This window comes from Chionomys nivalis, chromosome 6 (genome assembly GCF_950005125.1).
Source record: "Chionomys nivalis chromosome 6, mChiNiv1.1, whole genome shotgun sequence".
Taxonomy (NCBI): Eukaryota; Metazoa; Chordata; class Mammalia; order Rodentia; family Cricetidae; genus Chionomys; species Chionomys nivalis.
The window spans coordinates 11047805-11071038 of NC_080091.1; the positions used below are offsets into that span (position 1 = coordinate 11047805).

At 53.8% G+C, this 23234-nt stretch overlaps 2 protein-coding genes across 2 annotated transcripts; both read right to left on the reverse strand.

The window, feature by feature from the left end:
- On the reverse strand, nt 1-6978 carry Ticam1 (TIR domain containing adaptor molecule 1). The gene is made up of 2 exons (XM_057772197.1): nt 6906-6978; nt 1-3128 (listed from the first exon to the last, which is right to left on the reverse strand). The coding sequence occupies exon 2, from the start codon at nt 3003-3005 to the stop codon at nt 690-692; it is 2316 nt and encodes a 771-aa protein (XP_057628180.1). The 5' UTR covers nt 3006-3128; nt 6906-6978; the 3' UTR covers nt 1-689.
- A 1668-nt stretch (nt 6979-8646) lies between these two features.
- Nucleotides 8647-22388, reverse strand: Plin3 (perilipin 3). Its single transcript, XM_057772099.1, has 8 exons — nt 22317-22388; nt 19013-19094; nt 18061-18259; nt 17818-17900; nt 13898-14195; nt 11067-11266; nt 10323-10448; nt 8647-9740 (listed from the first exon to the last, which is right to left on the reverse strand). Exons 2-8 carry the CDS (start codon nt 19076-19078, stop codon nt 9396-9398), a joined length of 1317 nt encoding a protein of 438 aa, XP_057628082.1. The 5' UTR covers nt 19079-19094; nt 22317-22388; the 3' UTR covers nt 8647-9395.
- Between the last annotated feature and the right edge of the window lie 846 nt (nt 22389-23234).

Sequence of the window (23234 nt, forward strand, 5' to 3'; positions counted from 1 at the left end):
CCCACATGGAGGAGGAGGACCGGCTCAATCAGGTTGTCCTCCGACCTCCACACATGTCTGGCACACATGTAATACATAAATAAATGCACAAAACAATCAAAATCACCAGAAACTCCCCAGTGTCTTTTTTTCTTCTCCTTTCCTGACATTACAAGACTTTCTGCGATATGGCCGCCCACCGCCACCACCACAAAAGCCTACATTTCCTAGAGTCCCTTGCAGCAAAAGCCACATGTCCCGCGCTGACCAATGGGATAAGAATTCATCCACAACTTCCGATTCCTGCCTCTCAGGGAGCCCGCTGGCTCTCGTGCTTTCGGATTCCAGCCCTGGCGAAGCTGAGTCTCCTGCTGGTTTCTTGAGGGTGGTGGTGGCGGGGGGGACGCTGGCTCATGACTCAGCTGCCAATAACTTTATTATAAAGACAGGACTCTCTCCATTGCCCCAGCACTGCATCCTCCCCAGAGACAGCACGTGCCACACTGAATGAAGGTCACGTAGCTGCTGGGAGCACCTCGGAGGAGCCCACGGCCCCATCGACTTCTTTCCACCTAGAGGATGCAGGTTGGGGTTCCACAGAGTCCTGTGCAATGTTCAATGGAGTTCTGGGTTCCCAGGCCCTGAGTTTACAGTTGAGGTCCAATTCATGGCCACTGTGTGCACCCAAGAGAGTGTCCCCTGTCCCACTGTCACTCCGGATCAAGCAAGGATTCCCCCTGGTCATTCGGAGGGCCCAAGCAGGGTTTCTCCAGACACTCCGTCTTGTTGTCGTCCGTCGACTGGGCCCCCGTCTGGCCCCACATGTGGTTGTTGACCCCCAGCTGAACCATCTGGGCATGGTGAATAATGAGAGGACCTGGAGTCTGGGGGGCTGCTGAAGAGGCAGGGGGGAAAGGTGGGGACTGTGGGGAAGAGACTGGAGGCTGCAGGAAAGGTGATGGAGGCTGCGGGAAAGACGGAGGCTGCGGGAAAGGTGATGGAGGCTGTGGGAAAGACGGAGGCTGCGGGAAAGACGGAGGCTGCGGGAAAGACGGAGGCTGCGGGAAAGGTGATGGAGGCTGTGGGAAAGACGGAGGCTGCGGGAAAGACGGAGGCTGCGGGAAAGACGGAGGCTGCGGGAAATAGGGGAAAGCTGGGGTACCACCCTGGCGTGGATGTGAAGATATTGGCTGTGGACATCCTAGCCAACCGGGAAAGGATGTAGGGGTCCCCAGTGACAAGTCCTTGCCGAAGACCACCCGCAGGCTGTCCATCTGTGCTTGCCAGGCGCTGCAGCTGTGGACATAGGCGGAGTAGGCAGCAGACATGGCAGCCAACCTCTGCCGCTCCGCTTCTAGCTGTGTGCTCTGCTCCTTGAGGGCTCTGGCCTCTTGCTCCTTCTTCCAGCGCATCCGGTGTGCCTGGAGCTTCTGTGGTTTGAAGGTGTTCGCCACCTTCCTGGCAAAGATCGGGGAGTGTTCATCCAGCCACACAAGGCTGTGGAGCAAGCTGGCCGTGTTGGGGCTGAGCTGGGCCTGGGAGCACTCCAGCGGGAGGAGGGGGATCACACAATCCTGCCTTCCCGATTGAGTGAGGCTGTTCATAAGGGCATGGTTGACTTGGTGCAGGCTCAGGCGACAGTCGAAGTTGGTGGTCAGGAGAAGGATAGTGTATCCCGAGTGGTCGATGGCATCTTGGAGACAGTGCAGCTCACCACGCCCAGGCACCTGAAATTCCTCACAGAAGGTGGCCCCGTCGGGCACCCCAAGGGTCTCCAACTTGTCCCGGATACGTAGGGCCACGTGTTCATCAGCCCTGGCGTGGATGACCACGAAGTTATAGAATTTCTGCTCAGATGTTTCCGAGTGACCCAGAACGGGACACGTGGGGGCTGGGGGAGCAGGACAGCTGCCGGAGGAGCAGGTGGAGGGCGGAGGGGAAGGAGGCAGTGTACTGGAGGTCTGGGGGGACGGTGGCTGCGCAGGGGGGCTGGACGTGGTGTTCTGCTGACTGTCATCTCCGACAGAGCCCAGAGGAGACATCTGACTTGCCACAGACAGCTGCCTTCTAACACCTTCCGTGGGTGGCGGGAGAGACTGGGAACCTTTAGAACCCTCTGTGCATTCAACCGGGTGGCGGACACCTGTGTCTGGAGCAGCCAGAGAGTCAGGGAGAACTGCTGAAGTCACCTCAGGGGACACCTCTGGGACCCCAGTTCTGTGTGGTGACCCCAAGGGAACATTGGTTTCCACTGACGGGGGCCAGCTCACTTCCTCAGGTTCTTGGCAGCCTGCAGGGACAAGCTGAGACTCAGGGGAGGTCTGGGGTGTGTCACAGAGTTTGCTGGGTCCATGGGTTCCACGTTGTGGACAGAGGAAGGGCAGAGTGGGTGACTGGCTGATCTCCAGGTGGCTGGCCAGTGAGGCCATACTGCCAGTGGAGTGTAGAGAACGCCCCCGGCTCCAGTCTGATGATGTGTCAATGGGTCGAGGCTGGCTTCTGGTCACTGAAGGAGATGCTGAAGTTGGTGGCAGGCAACCCTGATCAGAATGTAGTGGCTGGAAGCCATGGAGGTCCCCCATGGTGTCTGAACTACACCGATCCCAGGCCTCCTTCTGGAGTTGGCCCAGCAGGTGGTCACCCTGGGAGGCAAGGTCATGGAGGGCCACCTGGTAAGCCATGTCCCTTGTGGAAGCTGGACACAGGTTCTCCTCAGCCAGCAGGTGGTAGAGGCGAGCCACGGTCCAGGATAAATCTGGGGGCTCCTCGGGGTCTTCTGTGTTGACCTCGCCTGCCCACTGGCGGGCTACTAGCTGGGCCACTGTGTCTGCTTTCAAGGACCGCAAAGAGGTCCTGGCCTCTGTGTCCTGGCCCAGAACCAAGAGCACCATGGCGTGAAGAAGCTTGGACTCCTGGCTGCCTGGGTGCAGACTCTCCAGCTTGTGTTCCAGGTGGACCAGCCTGTCCCTTCCCACGGCTCCTAAAATGCCTAAGACGCTGTGGAGCGATGGGTCTGGGTTGGCCATGGGTGAGGGAGGATGAAGCCTGGAGCCACAGAGGCTGGGGCGGGTGAAGACATGTTCCAGACCGACAGCCTCCTGCACGCGTGTCCCCGGCTGCAGGGACTCCTGGAGGATGGTGCAACGGACCTGTGGGAATGGGAGTTCCTCGTGACTTACCCCAACACTGAGAGGCAGAGGCAGGGGGATCTCTTTGAGCTCCAGGCCATCCAGGGCTACAGAGGGAGATGTCTCCAAACAAGCAGGAGGGCTGTGGTCAGAGGAGAGAGCACTGGCCGAGCATGCAGAGCCGCGGGCTCCGCAGGTTTCACGCCCAGTGCTGCACAGCCAGGTCTGGAGAGTGAGCAGGTGAACAGATGTGTGAACTGGCATAAAGGCTTCTCACAGGGACCCTCAGGTGGGAGGACCAAGTCTGTCACTCACCCCCTCTCTCTCTTCACGGCTGAGATGAACTCAGAGGCTGTTAGTCCTAGTGCCCTGACACCAGTCTTGCATCCACAGCCAGGCTGGAATGGGGCTCACTCCTGTCCCACCCCAGTGCCCTGCTGGCTTCTCAGGTAGGGACAGGTGTGGCTGCTGTGACCAGACAGTCCTAGCATGGAGTGGGTGGAGGCCAGGGATGCTTCTCAATGCCTACAGGGTCCACAATGCCTCACAGAGAATGAGCCGGCTGTGTAAATGTCTGGGCTACTCAAGAGGGACCTGGTCTAGAGCAGAAGTCAACTCACCATTCAGTCAACCCACAGACTTTGCACGCAGATGACTGAAAAGTCTTCAAAGACTGGACTTTGAACAGCAGAGGTGGGCTGGGCCCAGGGCCCAGGTCAAGGGAGTCAGGTAGGCAGAGGGAGGGGCCTAATGACCATTGGCAGGTAGGGGCAGTGACGGCAGATGGCAGACCAGGAAGGTGTCAGAGAGGCTGCTGGGAAATGGAGGCAGTCAGGTGTGAAAGTGAAGACAGACGCAGTGACAGTGGGAACAAAAGAAACAGAGCTAAGCCGGAGAAAGGAGCAACATTCACAGTGGGCCAGCTGCCCATCATGGCTGCAGACAAGACTAAGTCCGGAAGAGGGTGGGGAACTCAAGGAGTAAGGCTCATGTTGGTGGATCTGAGCAGTGTGGGCGTAAGACAGAGACAGCACCTGGACAGGACGTGAGAATGGAGAGGGGGGGGCACGCCCAGGGGAAGACACAGCTCATGCAAAGGCCCTGGGGCAGAGGACACAGCTCATGCAAAGGCCCTGGGGCAGAGGACACGGTTCATGCAAAGGCCCTGGGGCAGGGGTCAAACAAAGCCCTACCAGATAAACCCCTGTTCTGGCCTCCCCACCACACCAAAGCCTTGTACCACATGTCCCTCCTTCTCCTCCGCACCCATGCAGTCTCTTCATAGACTGGACATTGCTCACACAGCGTGGGCACTGCCATGGGAGATGCTGCACATGGAGAGGGCACAAGCGCGGGCATCAGGCAGAGCAACAGGAAGTGATAAAAAAAATCACCTAAGGTCATTTCAAGAAATAAAAGTGCCATGGAGGAAATGAACCTGAGACAGAACCTGGGGTGCGGGATGCCCTAGGGAGGGCAAGATCAGGCTGCAACCCTGGCGGAGGTGAGCTAGTTCAGAGAGCTCCCTCGGAGTGTGTGAGCGCAAAGGCCCTGGGGCGCAGGGTTCAGCCTAGAGAGCAGGAATGCTGGCCTGTTGGAGCCGAGAGTAGGCCAGATCAGAGAGAGAGAGGACCAGGGCAGCTTTGACCCCGAGGGAGGTAGGCGCCCTGGAAGGCTGTGAGCAGAGGCCCTAGGAAGGAAGCCTTTGGGAGGCTAGACTGTTGGATGGGGGGCAGAGTTAAGCAGGGCTTGTCCCTCTCTCCCTCGTCTCTCTGTGCCTGCTATACTGTCACTTATATGCACTGTCCTATCTCAGGGACTTTGCAAGGCTGTCCCTCCGGGCAGCGTCCCTCCGGGTCATATCCTCTGGGCAGTCCCCTCCGCAACAGGGCACTCGCTCCGCACCCGCTGAATTTGACTCTATGTTGTGGAAGAACCATCATGACCCATACCAGACCCCAGTGTGGGCCCCAGCAGGAGCAAGGCTCAGGTACAGCTCTCTCTGTCTAACTCCCAGTATCCAGAGTGCCTGACACACAGTGGGCGCATAATAAATGCTGACTGAGGGCTGGCAAGACGGCTCAGTGGGTAGGGATGCGTCACCCTGCCAAGTTGGATGATTTGAGTTCAGTCCGTGGACCCATGTGACGGAAGGAAGAGAGAAAAAAGTTAAAATTACTAAATAAACAAATTGCTGGACCTCTTTAATTCCAGCACTCAGGAGGCAGAGACAGGCGGGCAGATCTCTGAGTTTAAGGCCAGCCTGATCTACAGAGCAAATTCCAGGATAGCCAGAGCTACACAGAGAAACCCTGTCTCAAACAACAACAATAATTAATAAAATAAGCATTCAGTAGAGGAAAAAACTCAGCACATGAACAGGATAGTACCTGGTACACAGTACTTGCTTAGTAAGTGCTTAGTGAGGCCTAGAGACGCAACTGAGTGGCTGGGGTGCCTATCTGTCATACATGACGCCCCGCGTACAACTCCCAATGCCAGGTGGGGACAGGGTTGGGGGGAGAAAGAGACACAGAGAGGAGAAAGAAATGTTATAGACACAGTTAAGCAATGAACAGGCAATATATAGCAGGGCGCACAGTATTTGGGTATTTGAGGAGTTTGTTTTTTTGTTTTTTTTTAAGGTTTTCGAGACAGGGTTTCTCTGTGGTTTTGGAGCCTGTCCTGGAACTAGCTCTTGTAGATCAGGCTGGCCTCGAACTCACAGAGATCCACCTGCCTCTGCCTCCCAAGTGCTGGGATTAAAGGCATGCGCCACCACCGCCCGGCTTGAGGAGTTTTTTTGTTTTGTTTTGTCTTGTTTTGCTTTTTGGTTTTTCAAGATAGGGTTTCTCCCGGTAGCCCTGGCTGTCCTGGAGTTTGCCCTGTAGACCAGGCTGGCCTTGAACTCAGAGATCCTGATGCCTCTGCTGGGATTAAAGGTGTGTGCTACCACCTCCCTGGAGCAGGAGGGTGTCTTGAGACAAAGAGATCAGGGCCAGCCTAGGTGAGTTCCAGGCTAACCTGGTCTACATAGTGAAAACTGACCTCAAGATACAAATAAATAACATAGCATAAATGACATAAAAATAAAAGTAATTATTTTTAAGAGTGGGGTGGAGGCGCTCAGTGGGTAGCATGTGTGAGACCCTGGACGCTGTCCCTAGCATGAACCAGGACTGGTGGATGGGGGCTTGGGGCGGATGAATGGATAGGGGAATGGGGTCCCTTTCTCTCTTGCCTGGCCTCCCTCTGGCAGAAATGGCAGTCACTTGTGATACAGGGTCCCCTCCCCTAGTCTCTAGAGACTGTCAGCTTTGGGACTCAGGCACTGAGGGCTGCCAGGGAACTTGGAATGGTTCCCAGGCTGATCTTGCATATACCAGGGGCAGCTGGCTGCAGGAGCTGCACCAGGCCAGTCCCTACACCTAGCAGACAGTGCCTGTATTAGTCTGGGGACAGAGATTTTGACAGGGGACATTGAGGTAGAGAAAGCAGATCATCTGGTCAGGAAATAGAGACCAGGAGAGGGATTTGGGGGTGGGGAGGGGAGGGGTTTGCTGTGTGGCTGGGGGAGACCTGGGAGCTGGAAGATCTAGGAATTTTGGGGCACTGGGGGCTGGGCAAGCACCAAGGATTGCAGGCCTGGGTTGGGGCAGGAATTGGGCTGCAGATCTGAGTGTCCACGGGAAACAGCTTGAGGAAGAAGAACGGGCTGCAGGTGGGGGCCCAGCGTGCCACCCAGGCTGTCCACGGCCCTCCAGGTCCGGCACCTGTGTCCCCTCTGTTTCATCCTACCTGGCTGTGGGGTCCTGGGCTGGTGGATTTCAGGGTCCCTGGTGGCCGCTGGAGGAGAAGGAGGAGGGAGAAGAGGGAACGGGTCCACCCCTTCCGTGTGGGGGAGGAGCAGATGAAGTCATTTGTGTCCCGCCCCAGAGGGGAAAGTCCCCAGGACTCCCCGGACCTAACACTGCCCTCTGCCCAGTGCCACGGTGCCACGTGGAACAAGGCAGAGCTCCCATTGTATGGAGCCAAGGCAGGGGAAGGAGAAACCCCTACCCCAGAGACCGAGGAGCTGGTGGCCACAGACCTCAATTAGTGACATATACTCTGGGGATTCGCAACGCACCACGTGGCTAAATTCACAGGAACCCTGGTGATTTATGCTTATTAGTCCAGCACACTGGAAGCTGAGCAGGAGAACTGACTGAGTTTCGAGCAAGCCTAACCTACACAGTGAGACCTCCATCTCAAAACTAAATTAATAGGCTGGGCGGTGGTGGTGCACGTCTTTAATCCCAGCATTCGGGAGGCAAAGGCAGGTGGATCTCTGTGAGTTCAAGAGCAGCCTGGTCCACAAGAGCTAGTTCCAGGACAGGCTCCAAAACCACAGAGAAACCCTGTCTCGAAAAATTAAAAAAAAAAAAAAAGAAAAAGAAAAAAAAGAAAAAGAAACAGTCTTTGTATGTATGTGTGACTCTATCCTGGAACTTTAGCTATCCTCCTGACTCAGTCTCCCAGATGCTTAGATTACAGGCATGTTTTCAAATTGATGAAACTAGCCTGGCAATGGCGGAGCACACCCTTAATCCCAGCACTCGGGAGGCAGAGGCAGGTGGATCTCTATGAGTTGGAGGCCAGCCTGGGCTACAGAGCAAGTTCCAGGACAGCCAGAGCTACCCAGAGAAACCCTGTCTCATAAAACAAAACAAAAAAACTGATGAAACTAAATTGTGAAAACAGAAAAGCAGAAGCAGTTTACAATCACTGGGAAGTGGTGTGTACATGTGAGCCATTCTTCCCAACCCTTCCCTGGGAGATGATAAGTGTGGGGGGGAACTGTACCCCATGACCACGCCCCCAGCCCCTCACTGGGGGAGTCTAAACAGAAGTATCTGGCTCATGTCACTGAGCATGTCTCCAAAGCTCTGGACTTTGGAGACGGCATTAGAATAGCCTGTGTTTCCCTCGTGTATATGTCACGTTTGTGGAAGTCAGGGATTGGCATCAAGTATCTTTCTTGCTCACACTCCAAGCACTTCACCATTTTTCTCCTGCTCCTGAGTTTTGCTGTTTTGAGACAGGGTCTCATGTAGCCCAGGCTACTCACTACGTAGCCAAGTGAAGATGGACGCTAAGGAGAAATCCCACAGTAGCTCGGAAATGAGTATAATAAAGGGTTATTTATTTAGGGGTAGACTCACAGATCACAGTCCTCTGCTCAAATGGGTAACAGTACTGAATCTGGCCCGGAAGAGAGAGGGAAAGTGCTTCACATAGGTATTTATGGTATAAGAGGCCACGCCCAAGAGGGCGGGTAATTTAAAAGCCACTGGCTTTTTAAATTTTTTTTAAAATTTGAGCTCCTAATCCTCCTGTCTCCAGATCAAGGGGAACAGCCATGTTCAGTCTGCCGCACCTTATCACCCCCCTCCCCTATACCTCACAGGAGGGAAATCTGGCAGTGGGCCCGCCCCTCCTGCTCCTCTGCCAGGGTGGCTCGGCAGCTGCGAAAGGAACACACACACACACTGTCCTCCTGGCCTCTGATGCTCATAAAATTTATTATAACAATACTGGACCCCAGGGTTTGAGGAACACTGGACACTCAGTGCTCAGCCACTTTCTCATCTGAAACAATTTCACGTCCCTGCTGTCCACGCCGTGAGGACCAAGTGCCAGGGTAGGAAACCACTTGCTATCATGGTCCATGATGTACTAAAGGCACAGGGAATGGGCTCTCATCAGGCCGTGGTCTTAAGTGAGTCTCAGGCCATCACTGACTCTGCTTGCTATATAGCGTCTGGCTTAGAATTCTTTTTTTTTTTTTTTTTTTTTTGGTTTTTCGAGACAGGGTTTCTCCGTAGTTTTTGGTTCCTGTCCTGGAACTAGCTCTTCTAGACCAGGTTGGTCTCGAACTCACAGAGATCCGCCTGCCTCTGCCTCCCGAGTGCTGGGATTAAAGGCGTGCGCCACCACCGCCCGGCCTGGCTTAGAATTCTTGATCCTCCTGCCTCTCTCGCCACAGTGCTGGCATAGCATGGCAGGAAAGTGCCATTACTACTGGTTACCCTGACTGTTTTTTCTTTTAGGGATTTTTTTCTTCTAGAACATTCTAGAAAATTTTTTCTCCTAGAACATTCTAGAGGTTTTTTTTTTTCTTCTTCTTCAATAAACTGATGGGAGAAGGTTAAACACTTCTTCAGACTCAGGGTAGCTGAGGACCTAGTATGCAACAGGATTATGGGGAAAAGCTGGCTGAAACCAGCTGCTGGCCCCGATCTGTCTCTACTTCTTCTCTTCCAGGGCTTTCTCAGTGATTCCAGGAGCGAACGGGCCCACCAGCCACATGACCGGCGTGTTCTGGGCCACGTACTCCACAGTGTGGTCAAGGGCCTCCCGGGCTCTGGCTATGCGTTCGCGGGTCTGGGCAAGAACACCAGCTGTGAGGTCCTGGAAGGAGTGGATGCTGGAGAAAGTGGCCTGAAGGTCGTCCACTTGGCTGCGGGCCTGCTGGGCCTGCTCCCGGACGTGGCCAGGCAGGCCCTGGATGCTGGCCCCCAGGGCCACACATGTGCTCTGTAGCTGCTGGGCAATGTCCCTGAACATGCCGAGCGCCCGGGCCTCCACCTGCTGAAAAGGGGAACAGGGCAGGGTGAGAGCCAGCAGGGGCACAGCCCAGCGTTGGGAACAGGGATTTGGCTCTCCTCAGACCCCCAGTAACCTTTTTCAAAATAGAGTTACAGGGAGACGTCGGAAGATGCCTAGAATCTAGACTCATCGGACACAAAAGCTAAACAGCAAAAATTACAAAACATACAAACCCCAAATCAAATTACAACGTGGGCACTAAGAGGCCAGATGTGGTGGCCATACAGTTGTGATCTCAAAACCAAACCAAATAACCCCCACAGTAATAATAAAAATACAAAAATTAAAAACCAAAGCCAAAATGCCAGGTGGTGGTGCACACCTTTAATCCCAGCACTCGGGGGGCAGAGACATGTGGGTCTCTGTGAGTTCGAGGCCAGCCTGGGCTACAGAGAGAGGGAGAGTGTGCCTGCCATGAGAAACCAAGAGAAAAAGGAAAAAAATCCAAAACTAATCAGAATCGATCGTGTAAAGTCTGGATTCTGCGGTCACCCCGGGACAGGAAGCCCGGTGTGCATAGAGCAGGGCCTGCAGACACAGGGAGCCCTGGGCCCCAGCGTGTACCTCTGGCTTAGCTGGGTCCTTTTCTGCATCCTGGGGTGTCTTCTGGTTCCAGCTGAGCCACATCTGGTGCAATTTCTCCTGCCCCTCCCCCAGCCTCTGGTCCACACCCTGCTTCACGGATTCCATCTGCAGCACAAAGAAAGGGGTGGGGGTTGAGGGAGCCCGTGCCCCTGACACCGGGTTCCAGTCGGGGACAGCAGGTATGGGGATGCTCTTCATTCACATTTTTTTTTCTGTTTCTGGCTAGCCAGGAATTGACTCTGTAGCCCAGGCTGGCCTCTGCCAAGATGAGAGGCAAGCGCCAAGGAGTCCCCTTGGGCAATGCTTGATGGATCCTTGCTCTACCAGCAACCATCGTCAACTTCAAATGAATAAGATGGAATAGTACCTTAGCTGGACTGGGGACCCAGTGACCAGCACCCCTAGGTAGCCAGACGGAGAAAAAGAAGCCTGTGCCCCACACACCCTGGGACAGTCTAGACAGTCACACAGGATTCATCCATCAAAGTCCGCAATTCCTCTTTCTCAACTGAACTTCAGTCTCACACATGGTCAGACAATGAATGTGTCTGGCTCAGCTGCCCAGACTGCACTTTGTTACACAGCCTGAGCTGACTCACACACCATGGTATGGAAGAAGTCGCCCCAGGGGAACCAGTCCAGTCCACCTAGTGAGATCCCAGCTTGGGAGGGATGGGAGCTGCAGGAAGGAGACCCCAGCCCTGGCCACACCCCAAAGCTCACCAGGCTGAGCGCATGCGTGAGTTGCTGCATCGCCTCATGCGCACTCTGTCTGGCATTGCGCAGCTTGCCCAGTGAGTGCTCGTAGGCATGGTTGCGTAGCCGTTCCGACAGTGAGCCCAGCCGGACGAAGTAGTTCTGCTCCTGTCTCTGCTGCTGCAGCGAGGCCATGTCCGAGCCCTCTGAGGACGTGGCGATCAGGGCTGTGGCACAGAAGGAGAGAGTGCTTAGGTTCACAGTGCCCAATGCATGGCCTCTTTGGGAACCTGAGGCAGAACGCTTGCAAGACTCTGGCAACCCAAGCTACAGGAGACCGTCTCAAAATAAAAAGCAAAAAGAGGGCTGACAGTATGGCTCCGTGGTGGAGCAACTATCTAGAGGTTCATCCCCAGGCCTGGGCCAGCAAGATGGCTGGCGGGTCAAGATGCTTGCTGCCAAGTCTGAGAAACCGAGTTCAATCCTTGGATCCCACAGTGGGGAGAAGCGACAGTCGGAAGTTGTGCTCTGGATGCTACATGTGCACCTAGCACAGGCACACCGCATATGATTAAAATGAAATATAGTTTTAAAAATTTGAAAAGCAGCTTCAGCTTCCAGCCTGAGTCCCTTTCTTTTCCATCTCCCTCTCAAAGAGGAAGCTTCTGTTCCTCCCCACTTCTCCCCTTTCCCCCCTCCCATCTCTCTCTCTCTCTCTCTGCTCTTCCTCCTTCTCTCCTTAGCCCCTCTCTCCTACCTTTCCATAACCCACTAAATAAATATCCAACCTCACTCTACAAAACAAAAGAAAAAATGAAAGAAAGAAAGTAAAGAAAGAAAGAAAGAAAAAAGAAAGAAAGAAAGAAAGAAGAAAAGCAGAAGGCAGTGGACAGGGAACAGGCTTGTAAAGATGTGCTCCATCCTGACTGGTCTAATACAAAGCCAAGAGCCCTGCAGTAGAGGGACAGGCAGGGCTGGCAGGCAGAGAGAGTAAGTAGGAGCAGGAATCCAGGCTCAAGAAATGAGGGAGACAGCCGGGCGGTGGTGGCGCACACCTTTAATCCCAGCACTCGGGAGGCAGAGGCAGGCAGATCTCTGTGAGGTCGAGGCCAGCCTGGTCTACAAGAGCTAGTTCCAGGACAGGAACCAAGAAGCTACAGAGAAACCCTGTCTTGAAAATCAATAATAATAATAATAATAATAATAATAAATAAAATAAGAAATGAGGGAGAAAGAGAGGGAGTCTGGGCCAGCCAGCCAGGCAGCCACCAGCAGTCAGACACGGAGGAAGCAGGAAAGGAGGGCACACAGAAGGAAAAAGAGGTAAAAAGCCCCGAGGCAAATTCAGACGAAGAGAAACGGGTTGATATAAGCTACAGAGCCAGTGGGACAAGCCTACACTAAGGCCGAGCATTCGTAATCAATAATAAGTCTCCATGTCACGATTTGGGGGCTGGCAGTCCAAGAAAGCCTGCTACAGAGGAGGAGACAGGAGGATGGATCCCGGGGCTCCCCTGGACAGCCAGCATAGCCAAGTCTTGTGAACCCCAGGTCACTGATGCCCTGTTTCAAAAAAACAAGGGGAACAGTGGCCTTGGCAGACACACTCAGAGGCCTTTGAGACAGCACGGCAGAAAGTCAAATCCCAGGGCTTTTTGCTTTGTTTGTTTGTTTTTTGAGACAGCATCTCACTGTGTTGTCCAGGCCACACTCAAATTCATAGACATATGCCTGCCTCTGCCTCCCAAGTGCTGGGATTAAAGGTGTGTGGGATCACTCCAGGCAAAATCTTAGGTTGTTTTCCTTCCCATTTCTCCTTACACAGTAGATTTTCAAAGGAAAGCAGCTACATGTTGGTCCAGGCCATCTGGTTTGTAGCTCTCTTGGAAGCTGGGGACCACACCCTGGGAACTGAAAGGAGCCCTGTGTTCTTAGCCAAGGCAAGGGCAGGAAGCCATGGGCAGAGTGTGACGCGACATAGGAAGGGACAGGCCTGTGTCCCTGAGAGACGGGCAGCTCAACTGACCTCCAACTCCAGAGCCCTGCATCCCCTCCTGAGTACTGGGGTGACGGGTGTGCTACCACGCCTGTCTGTTGTGCCAGTGACAGAACCCAGGGCCTCAAATGTGCTAGGTAAACGCTCTATCGATCCACAGCCCAGTCTGAAGCTAATTCTGGTATCTGAGACAGGGTCTTGCTATGGAACTGGCCTAGAACTGCTCCAATTTCCTTCCTCAGCCTCTCAGGTGCTGGTGACATGTACAGGCCCCTTGCTTGGGCTCCTAAGCTAGCTCCCACAAGCCTCTGCTAATTCCTACAAGCCACCTGGGGCCTATAGGACATGCGTCCTCACCAGGGGCGCAGCTGGGAGGTCAGTGGCCGAAACCAAGCCTGCTCAGGCAGGAGCTGCTCAGGCAGGAGCTGCCTTCTGGTTCCTGTTTGGACGCTGCACCCCACCCTTGCCCAGGCTGGTGTCTGCTGATCTGCTGAGGTACAGGCGGGTCTCCCCCACAAAGGGTCACTGTTGGCTGGGAGTGGGCGTTGCTCTCATTTGCATGAATACATGCCACTGCCACTCAAAACCCACAGGGCTGCAGGCTCACGGCCAGCCTAGGAGGAACTGAGACCTCTATGGATGGTGGCACTTGGGAGGTAGAGGCAGGGGGATCATCCCTGAACCAATGGCTCAGGGGGAAAAGGCTTGTTGTTTGTTGTCAAGACTGAATTTGATTCCTGGAACGCACATGGTGGATGGACAGAACCTACCAGAGGACGTGGAGGGCTGAGGGCAGAGGAGGTATCCTCTTGGGGGCAGTTGTGGGGAGGACCAAGCATAGGGCCGGGGTAAGGATACTCACCCAGCTCTGCATCCGTCAGGGGCAGGCGGTTGTCCGCCCAAGCCTCTGATTTTACCAGCACCGTGTCCACTCCGCTAATCACCATCTGTCCCACTCGGGAGCCCATGACTGACTGGACGCCGCTGGTCACCGCTGACTTGGTCATGTCCACACTGCTCTGTACAGCCCCCCGGGTCACATCCACTGCCCCGGTCACCCGAGTGGTCACTGTGTCCTTTGCACTGATCACCGAGTTGGATACCATTTCTCGGGCCCCAGATACTGTAGACGACACCAGTTCCTTAGTGTCCGCCAGAACCTGCAAGACGGGACACGTGAAGGTCGCTCTCCGCCCCCATCTCCCACCAGAGAGGCCAGAGGTGGGCCATTCCCATGTGGTTAAGACTTTAGCAGAGGCAGGTGGATCACTGGGTTCAAGGCCAGCCTGGTCTACAAGAGCTAGTTCCAGGACAGCCAGGGCTACACAGAGAAACCTTGTCTCAACACACGCATGTGCACACACACACACACACACACACACACGACTTCATAGCTGAGTAATGTGGCACACACAGGTCTTTAATCCCAGCACTGGGGAGACAGGTGGATTTCTGTCAGTTGAACTCCAGCTTGGGCTACACAGTGAGTTCTAGGTCAGCCAAAGCTATTATCTCAAGAAAAAAAAATGCAGTAACTTTCTTTTTTTTTTTAAATATTTATTTATTTATACAATATTCCGTCTTTGTGTATGTCTGCAGGCCAGAAGAGGGCACCAGACCTCATTACAGATGGTTGTGAGCCACCATGTGGTTGCCGGGAATTGAACTCAGGACCTTTGGAAGGGCAGGCAATGCTCTTAACCGCTGAGCCAACTCTCTAGCCCTGCAGTAACTTTCTAAATTCAAATCACACCAAGCTGTGTGTTCTCAGGCAAGTCACGCAATCTCTCTGTGCCTTTGCTTTTTATTTGAAGGTGTTTCTGGCTGACCCTGCATCTTTCCCAATTAGTTAAAAATTTAAAAAAAGCCGGGCTGTGGTGGCACACGCCTTTAATCCCAGCACTCGGGAGGCAGAGGCAGGCGGATCTCAGTGAGTTCGAGACCAGCCTGGTCTACAAGAGCTAGTCCCAGGACAGGCTCCAAAACCACAGAGAAACCCTGTCTCAAAAAACAAAAACAAAAAAAAAAATTAAAAAAGATTTATATTATTTTTATTTAAGTGTATACATCAACATAGGTATATGTTCTGTGTGTGGGGGCCCTCAGGGGCCACTTGGAGTTCCAGGCAGTTGGAGTTCCTTCAGGTAGCTCAGCTACCATTTCACTGGGTACTAGGAACCAAACTCGGGTCCCGGGGAAGAACAGAACTCTTGACCACCAAGCCATTTCTATAGCCACTTAATTAATCATGTAAGAAAGTAAATAGTTGACATTTCTTTTTACGTGTATATGTGTGTGTGTGAGACAACACTTATGTAGCGGAGGACAACAGGCAGTCAGTTCTATCCGACTCTGTGGGTCCTTGGGGATAGAACTGAGGCCCTCAGACCTGACTGCAGGTCCTCACTGAGCTATCCCTGGCTGGCTCCAACCCTAAATTCACTGTGTAGCTGTGATCTATGCAACAGCCCGGGTTCAAATGCCAGTTTGGCCACACGCTCGTCCCGTGTAGCCCAGAGGGTAAAATGACCTTCCAAGCGCCCAGAACGCGAAACACAGCTCAGCCCGTCCCAAATGCAAAGCCCAGAGCCACAGCACAGGCTCTGTTAGAAGAATCAGGAGACACCAAAGCTACAGAGAAACCCTGTCTCGAAAAACCAAAGAAGAAGAAGAAGAAGAAGGAGAAGGAGAAGGAGAAGGAGAAGGAGAAGGAGAAGGAGAAGGAGAAGGAGAAGGAGAAGGAGAAGGAGAATCAGGAATCAGGAGACTCTGACCCTGAACTGCTCCTTGCGAAGGACTCCTCGAAACAGAACTGTGTCAGGAGACGGGAGTGGTGGGGGCGCTCAGTGTTGGGAGTGGCGGGGCGCTCGCTGCTGGGAGCGGTGGGGGCGCTCGCTGCTGGGAGTGGTGGGGGCGCTCGCTGCTGGGAGCGGTGGGGGCGCTCAGTGTTGGGAGTGGCGGGGCGCTCGCTGCTGGGAGCGGTGGGGGCGCTCGCTGCTGGGAGTGGTGGGGGCGCTCGCTGCTGGGAGCGGTGGGGGCACTCGCTACTGGGAGGCCTCCAGCGGCAACTACACCCAGATGTGGGGCCTCTGTGCAGAAGCAGTGACCTGCCCTATTTTCCTGGAGTTGACACTATTCCAGGGCATGGCATCCAGGAGGAGGGCCCAGCCCACAAGAACATGAGAATGAAGTGTGTCCCTATCAGAAAGCTCGTGATTCAGAGGCCAGATAGGATGGAAGCTAGCTGGAGACCCCACCTAGAACCCCCCACCTGCGATGGTCTGGGGCGTGGTGATCAGGGTGGAGCTCCGCCTAGAATCCCCAGTGAGGGCCTGGGGGCGTGGTCAAGGTGGAGCTCCAGCTAGACTCCACCAGTGAGGTGCTGGGAGCGGGGCCTGGGGGTACATAGAACATTCAAGCCCAGCTTGGGTTATCTAAGTAAGACCCTGTCTCAAAAACAAAACAAAACCAAAACCAAAACCAAAACAAAACAAAACAAAGCAAAAAAAAGGAAAACAAAAACACACACAAAGAGAACATTCTACAAGTTTGGATTTGGTTAATGAATGTTCTGGAGATTAGAGTTTCTGGTTCAGTTAAGAATAGCACATGTAGGGTGCTGGAGAGATGGCTCATTGGCTAAGAGCATTGCCTGCTCTTCCAAAGGTCCTGAGTTCAATTCCCAGCAACCACATAGTGGCTCACAACCATCTGTAATGAGGTCTGGTGTCCTCTTCTGGCCTGCAAGCATACACACAGACAGACTATTGTATACATAATAAATAAATAAATATTAAAAAAAAAAAAAGAATAGCACATGTAGCCCAGCAATGGTGGTGCACGCCTTTAAACAGTACTCGGGAGGCAGAGGCAGGTGGATCTCTATGAGTTTGAGGCAAGCCTGGTCTACAGAGCAAGTTCCAGGACAGGCTCCAAAGCTGCACTGAGAAACTCTGTCTCAAAAACACAAAACAAAACAAAACAAACAAACAAACAAAAAACCCAAAACAACAACAAAAAAGAATAGCACGTGAGAAGGTCCTGGGGCAGGATTCTGATGGGTGCATTTGCTGTGTAAGTGGACCTTGCCTTCTTGGGTTTAGGTTCCTTCCCAAAAGCTTACAACTCCGTTTGTTTGTTTGTTTTTTTCTTTTGTTTTTCATTTTGTTTTGTTTTTCCAAGGCAGGGTTTCTCTGTAGCTTTGGAGCCTGTCCTGGAGCTCGCTCTGTAGACCAGGCTGATCTCGAACTCACAGAGATCGGCCTGCCTCTGCCTCCCGAGTGCTGGGATTAAAGGCGTGCGCCACCACTGCATGGTTATAACTCTGTTTCTAAGGGTGTGTTCCACCATCTAAACTGTGCGTGGTGCTTGAAGGGCCAGATCAGATGACAGTGTGTGTCCTTTCCTCTGGGTTGGGTGGGATCCAGATGGTGTTCTGACTGGATGTTGCCACCTTCAGGAACTTTCTGCCCAGTGTGGTGGGGACTGTGGGGGCTGTCGTATTTTTTTTTTAATATTTATTTATTTATTATGTATACAATATTCTGTCTGTGTGTATGCCTGAAGGCCAGAAGAGGGCGCCAGACCTCTTTACAGATGGTTGTGAGCCACTATGTGGTTGCTGGGAATTGAACTCAGGACCTTTGGAAGAGCAGGCAATGCTCTTAACCACTGAGCCATCTCTCCAGCCCCGGGGCTGTCGTATTTGTGTTGTGGATAAAGCTGGGACCTGGTGGGCTCAGGCAGGGGTTCAAGGCAGAGTCAACCGACGCTAGCACTGACCTTCTCCGTCGGCTGCTGGAGGATGGGCAGGCTTTCCTGCAATCTGTCCAGTCCGCGGTGCGCATACTCGCTGGCCGTCGCAACTGCAGGGCACCAGAGAAAACACATCCACTGTGACTGCCCTTCGGAGGCGGGAGAGCCACCCAGGGCCAGTTTCAGGGAACTGGACTTCAGAAGTGGGGGTGACTCCCTCCACAGATGGCCACGAGGAACATTCTCCAAACCCTGAGGTCCTCAACTCACTCTGGGGCTCCAGCTTGGACAAGATGGGTTGTGCCCCGCTGACCGCAGCTGCAGTGAGGGTCTTGACGCCTTTCTCAGCCACGTCACACACGGTCCTCACGTGGGGGTAGCTCTCCTTGGTGGAGGCGTACGCGGCACTCACCATCTCACACGTGGAGCTGATGAGAGGCAGGTTGGCCATGCGGCCCACCACGCTGGGCTGTGGAGAGCGGGAGACTCGGTTAGCAGCTCAGGGTGCCCACAGGTATGCTCTCAATTTGGGGGAACAGACCAGCTGGGCTCCACTATGCCTGGTACAAACAATTGTATAAGGCAAGACACCTGAAGGGTCCCGTCGGGTGCTTCTGGTGGCTTGATTGTTTGAGAATTGGACTGAGCACCAGTGAGGTGTCAGGCAGTGTGGTGACAGAGGAACTCCATATTTGTCAGGCACTGGTTGTTAGAGCACTGTGTTCCATCCCCAACCCTGGAAATCTGGGGTGACAGTACATGATGTCATTCAACACAGGATGGGGCCTCAAAAGTTCAACTATGACAACCGTACCCTGGGCTACATAGTGAATTAGAGGCCAGCCTGGGCTAAATGACAGTTTCAGAGAGATGAGGAGAGACAAAGAGATGTAAGAGGAATTCAAAATCATCCTTAGTCATATAGTGAATTTGAGGCTAGCCTGTGCTATGTGAGACCCTGTATTGAAAGGCTGGGCCTAGGTGTTTAATCCCCAGCACTCAGAAGGCAGAGGTAGGGGAATCTCTGTGAGTTCCATGCTAGCCTGAGCTACATAGTAAGACTCTGTCTCAAAACTAAAAGAAAAGAAAGGAAAGGAAAAGAAAAAGAAGGGAGGTAGATCTCAGGACTTCTTCTCTGGCCAGCCCCTCCCCTCCCAGCCCCCAGCAGGATGCCACGGAGCACTCTCAGGAGCCTAGGGCTCCCTGCAGCTCAGCCCCTCACCTGTGGGACAGGTTCTTCCACGGCAGCCTGGGCTTCAGTAGGGACATCTGACCCATTGCTAGACATGGTCTCGCAGCAGATGCTGTGGGCAGAAGAGACAGTCAAGTGACAGCCTGCCCCAGGAACACAGGAAGCAGAGGTGATCTATGAACCTTCCACCCTGTCAGAGCCCCGTCATCAGTTCAGAAGGTCCAAGGTGGGGCCTAGCTCACCACAGCACCTCAACCCGACCCTTTGATGTTAAAGAGCCGACCTAGTGACCCAGGTGCACTCAACAAATCTGCATCCCTGAGCCATACCCCAGCCCCTCATGGGCTCCACCCTGACCACGCCCCCAGTCCCTCTCTGGGGGATTCTGGGCGGGGCTCCACTCTGACCACGCCCTCAGCCCCTCACTGGGGGATTCTAGGCGGGGCTCCACCCTACCACGCCCCCAGCCCCTCTTTGGGGGATTCTAGGCGGGGCTCTACCCTGACCACGCCCCCAGGCCCTCACTGGGGATCTAGGCAGGGGCTCCATCCCGACCACGCCCCCAAACTGGATGGTCGTGACAGAGGTTCTAGGCCACACCTAGCAGATCCGTCCATTTAAGTTTACTTTCACCATCTATTAAGGAGAAAGGTCAGGTCTAGCACCACTCTCAAGGGCACTGTTCCCCTCGTAGCCCTCTTCCACGTTACCAGACAGTTGACACTGATGCCACACCTGTTCTGCCATAGGAGGGGGCTGTACCCCCTTGTGGGTCCCAACCTAGATGCCCAGCAGAGAGGGATTTTTTAAAAAACTAACAATTTCCCCATGTGTTCAAGACAGAATTCTCACAGGCCAAGATGTTCAGAGGCGAAATGTGTGAAAAAGTATTCAAGATTTTCTCTCTTCCTCTCTCTTTCTCCTTAAAGAGTATTTCGGGGCTGGAAATAGCTCTAAGGAACCGAGACTGTACTGCTCTTTCACAGGACTTGAGTTTGACTCCCAGCATCCGCAGCAGTGGGCTCACAACTACCTGTGATTCTAGCTCCAGGGCTCTGAGGACTCGATGCACGTAACTAAAAATAATTAGCTAAGCCAGGCAGTGGTGGCGCATGCCTTTAATCCCAGTGCCCGGGAGCAGAGGCAGGCGGATCTCTGAGTCCCAGGCAAGCCTGGTCTTCAGGGTGAAAACCTATCTCAAAAACAAAAACAAAAATGTAAGTCTTTTGTGTGTGTGTGTGTGTGTGTGTATACAAAAAAAGTTAAAAAAAATAGTAAATCTTAGAAAGATTTATGTTTTGGTTTCATGTGCATGCAGTGGCCAGAGCTGGAGTTAGGTGGTGTGAGGTGCCTGATGTGAGTGCTGGAAACTGAACCCGGTCCTCCGAGAGAGAAAGAAGTGCCTTAACCGCTGAACCATGTCTCCAGCCTGATTTGTTTATCTTTACATAGATGTTAGAGGATCAGAAAAATAGACAGACTAAGAAGAGGTTTGGGATGGAAGGCGGGTGTAGAAGTCACATCACCTCTTCAAAAACCAGTTAAAAGTGGGACTGGGGTCAGTGGGCAGAGCCAGCACACCCCAGTGATGCCCCCAGAACTACAGAAACCAGGGGTGGCGGCACATGCCTGTCACCCCATCACTTGGGGGAAGATCAGGACTTCAAGGCCATCCTTGGCTACCTCGTGAATTGTAGGCCAGCCTGGGTTACGTGAGACCATGTCTCAAGAAATAAGGTCGGGTTTTGAACCAATAAGAGATCACGTCTGAGGGAAGCGGGAGTCTCAGCTCATTGAAAGCAGCTTTGGGATGGGCCATGCTGTCTTCCCCACCCGGTTCCGCTGACTCACAACACTGAGTTTAAAGGTTGCTCCTAACTCAGACACTGGAACCCCAGGAGATTTTGTTGTACCAGGTCTGAACCCAGTAACTCCAGAACACTGGGTCTGTTCTGGTGTGTGCACAATGTTTGGGGCGGGTCTCAAGGGTCTAGCCCATGCTAGGCAAGCACTCTCCACTGAGCCACACCCAGCCCTATTTCTGTTTTTCTACATTTTATTTATTATGTATCATGTGTGTATGTGAGTGGATGCTCGCCACAGTACGCCCAGGTCGAGCCCACAAGACAACCCACAGGAGCAGATTTTCTTGTTGGATTTGATCCCTGATCCCGACTCTGGAGCCCCCTGGGAGGACCTCAGAGGGCTCACCCCTTGTTTGCCGTGAGCTCTAGCTCAGACTCTCGGGTAGATTGCTTGGTGGAGTCTGTGGGATGCACAATAACCAGGTCAGGCACTGCCGCCTGACTGCTCTAGGAAGACAGCAGCTTCTGGTGTGCAAGAAAGATTTCCCAACAGCGGAGTCAGGTGATGAGGGTCGGGCCTCGGGCCTTGTAAGGTCCACCCACACCTTACCAGGGGTGCGGCAAAGCCTGATTGATTCCTTAGGAGTCAGTCGGACCCCTGGAGCCCCCCACTCCAAGCAAAGGGTGGCCGGCCGCTGCTGATAAGCACTTTCTCAATTCTTGGGGTCTGTGACCGCCTTACACCGGCTCCAGCTGCCAGGAACTGACCCTCCCCCTCACGTCCCGCCCACAAGATTACTTTCTCTGCCGAGACAGCCAGAAGCCCCGATGATCAAAGATTACTGCGGGTCTGGGCTTAGAAGTGGTCAAGGAGTCTTTTTGCCTGGTTTGGTGACAATCCTGTCATCCCAGCATTACTGGCGGAGGCAGGGGCTGGCAAGTTCCAGACCACCCTAGTTTACAGAGCAGGCCCATTTCCAAAACCAATCACCAAGACAGAAACAAAGGACTGAGATTCTAAGAGAAGGAGGTACCAGGCCCGGCTGGGGACAAGATCTCAGGTCATAACCTCCTGTGGAACAGTCCCGCCTTTGTGCAAAGGATCCCTCCCCTCCCTCACGCATTCTAGCGGCTGGGGCCAGTGCTGGGCTGGACCGAGGCTGCCCTGCCGGGTTGGTTGCTCTGGAGGACAGGAGACTCAGTACACCGGGGAGGAGGGTGGAGCCGCAGGTCAGGAAGCATGAGGTGTGCATTTGAGCACAGCTCTAATTCTGGGAACCCAGGACGGTAGAATCCACCTTCCTTGGCACTCAGGAACTCAGTCCCTACCGCCAAAGTCCCAGGGTGGCCAGGCCAAGAGTTGGAAGCGCTACAAAAGTTGGAGCCTCCGGTAAAAGTTAGTCTCCTGTAAAAGTGGAGTTTCCTAACGTGGAGAGATTTGGGGGCCTCTGATCCTCCCAGCAAAAGTCTCGTGTCTCCCTCCTCCCCTGGGGCGCCTCAAGATCGACCCTGGGGCCCCCAGCTCTCACCAGAGTCCTCAGGTGGTCGAGGCCGAGGCAAGGAAGGCTACCCTCCCAAGGCCAGCTCGGATCTGCCCGGGAGGGGCGGGGCGGCCTTTTGGATCCGTGGGAGGAGGGGCTTGGGAGTGACGAGACAGACGACCAATCAAAGGGTCCCATGTCTTAGTCCCGCCTACCACTTACCCACCTTTCTCAGGAGACCAGGTTGCCCGTTGAGTCCCAGTAAGACCTAGAGCCCTGGTCCTGGATGGAGTGGAAGTGAGGAAATCATGGGTAATGTCGTTTCCTGAAAAGTTTCTGGTGGGGGGGGTGTCCTTGACCCCCGCACGTTTCCAGACACCTCAAAGAGGCTTGTGGATCCAGGGGATGGTTGAATGACATCTTTAAATGTACCAAGTGATAGTCTCCATCCGGACGCGGGGACTCAATAGCCAAGAGTATGCACAGTCCGGATGGGGCCCTAGGTGAAAGCTTGCTCACCGTGCCGAGGCCTTCTGGGAGCCAGAGATGGCCACCCGTGCTTCCCAGACTCCTGGGCCAAGCAGGCCCTGAAGCTGCCCACCTTCCTGAAATCTTTCTCCCCATGGTCTGTAAGCCAAGGGGTTAACCTCAGACGGCTTCAGAGGCTAAGAAAGAGCTGAATATGTTTGCTGAGGGGGTGACCGTAGCTGCTGCTCCCCGACCTCTCAAGTGGGGGTAAAAATTGGGCACAGACGTTTGCAACTGCGCATGTGCAAGCGTGAGCCCAACTTGGGGAGGACCCAACCTTGCCGGAGGTACTACAAATCTTCCCCGACTTCCGTTTCGGACCTCCTTTTTCTGGATTGCCTTGATGATTGTGTTCCTCATCTTCCTGTTTCCACTGAACAATGTGGCCTTCACAGGGGCAGAGGAGGGATGGGGCACACTGCCGGCAGGTGGCGCCCT

Excerpts from the sequence above, each read along its gene's own strand:
- Ticam1 (XM_057772197.1), bottom strand. The coding sequence starts at position 3,005 with ATGGCCAACCCAGACCCATCGCTCCACAGCGTCTTAGGCATTTTAGGA.
- Plin3 (XM_057772099.1), bottom strand. The coding sequence starts at position 19,078 with ATGTCTAGCAATGGGTCAGATGTCCCTACTGAAGCCCAGGCTGCCGTG. Across the intron at positions 10,449-11,066 it reads TCACGCATGCGCTCAGCCTG|ATGGAATCCGTGAAGCAGGG; the intron begins GTGAGCTTTGGG and ends TTTGTGCTGCAG. Across the intron at positions 9,741-10,322 it reads AGGACCCAGCTAAGCCAGAG|CAGGTGGAGGCCCGGGCGCT; the intron begins GTACACGCTGGG and ends TCCCCTTTTCAG.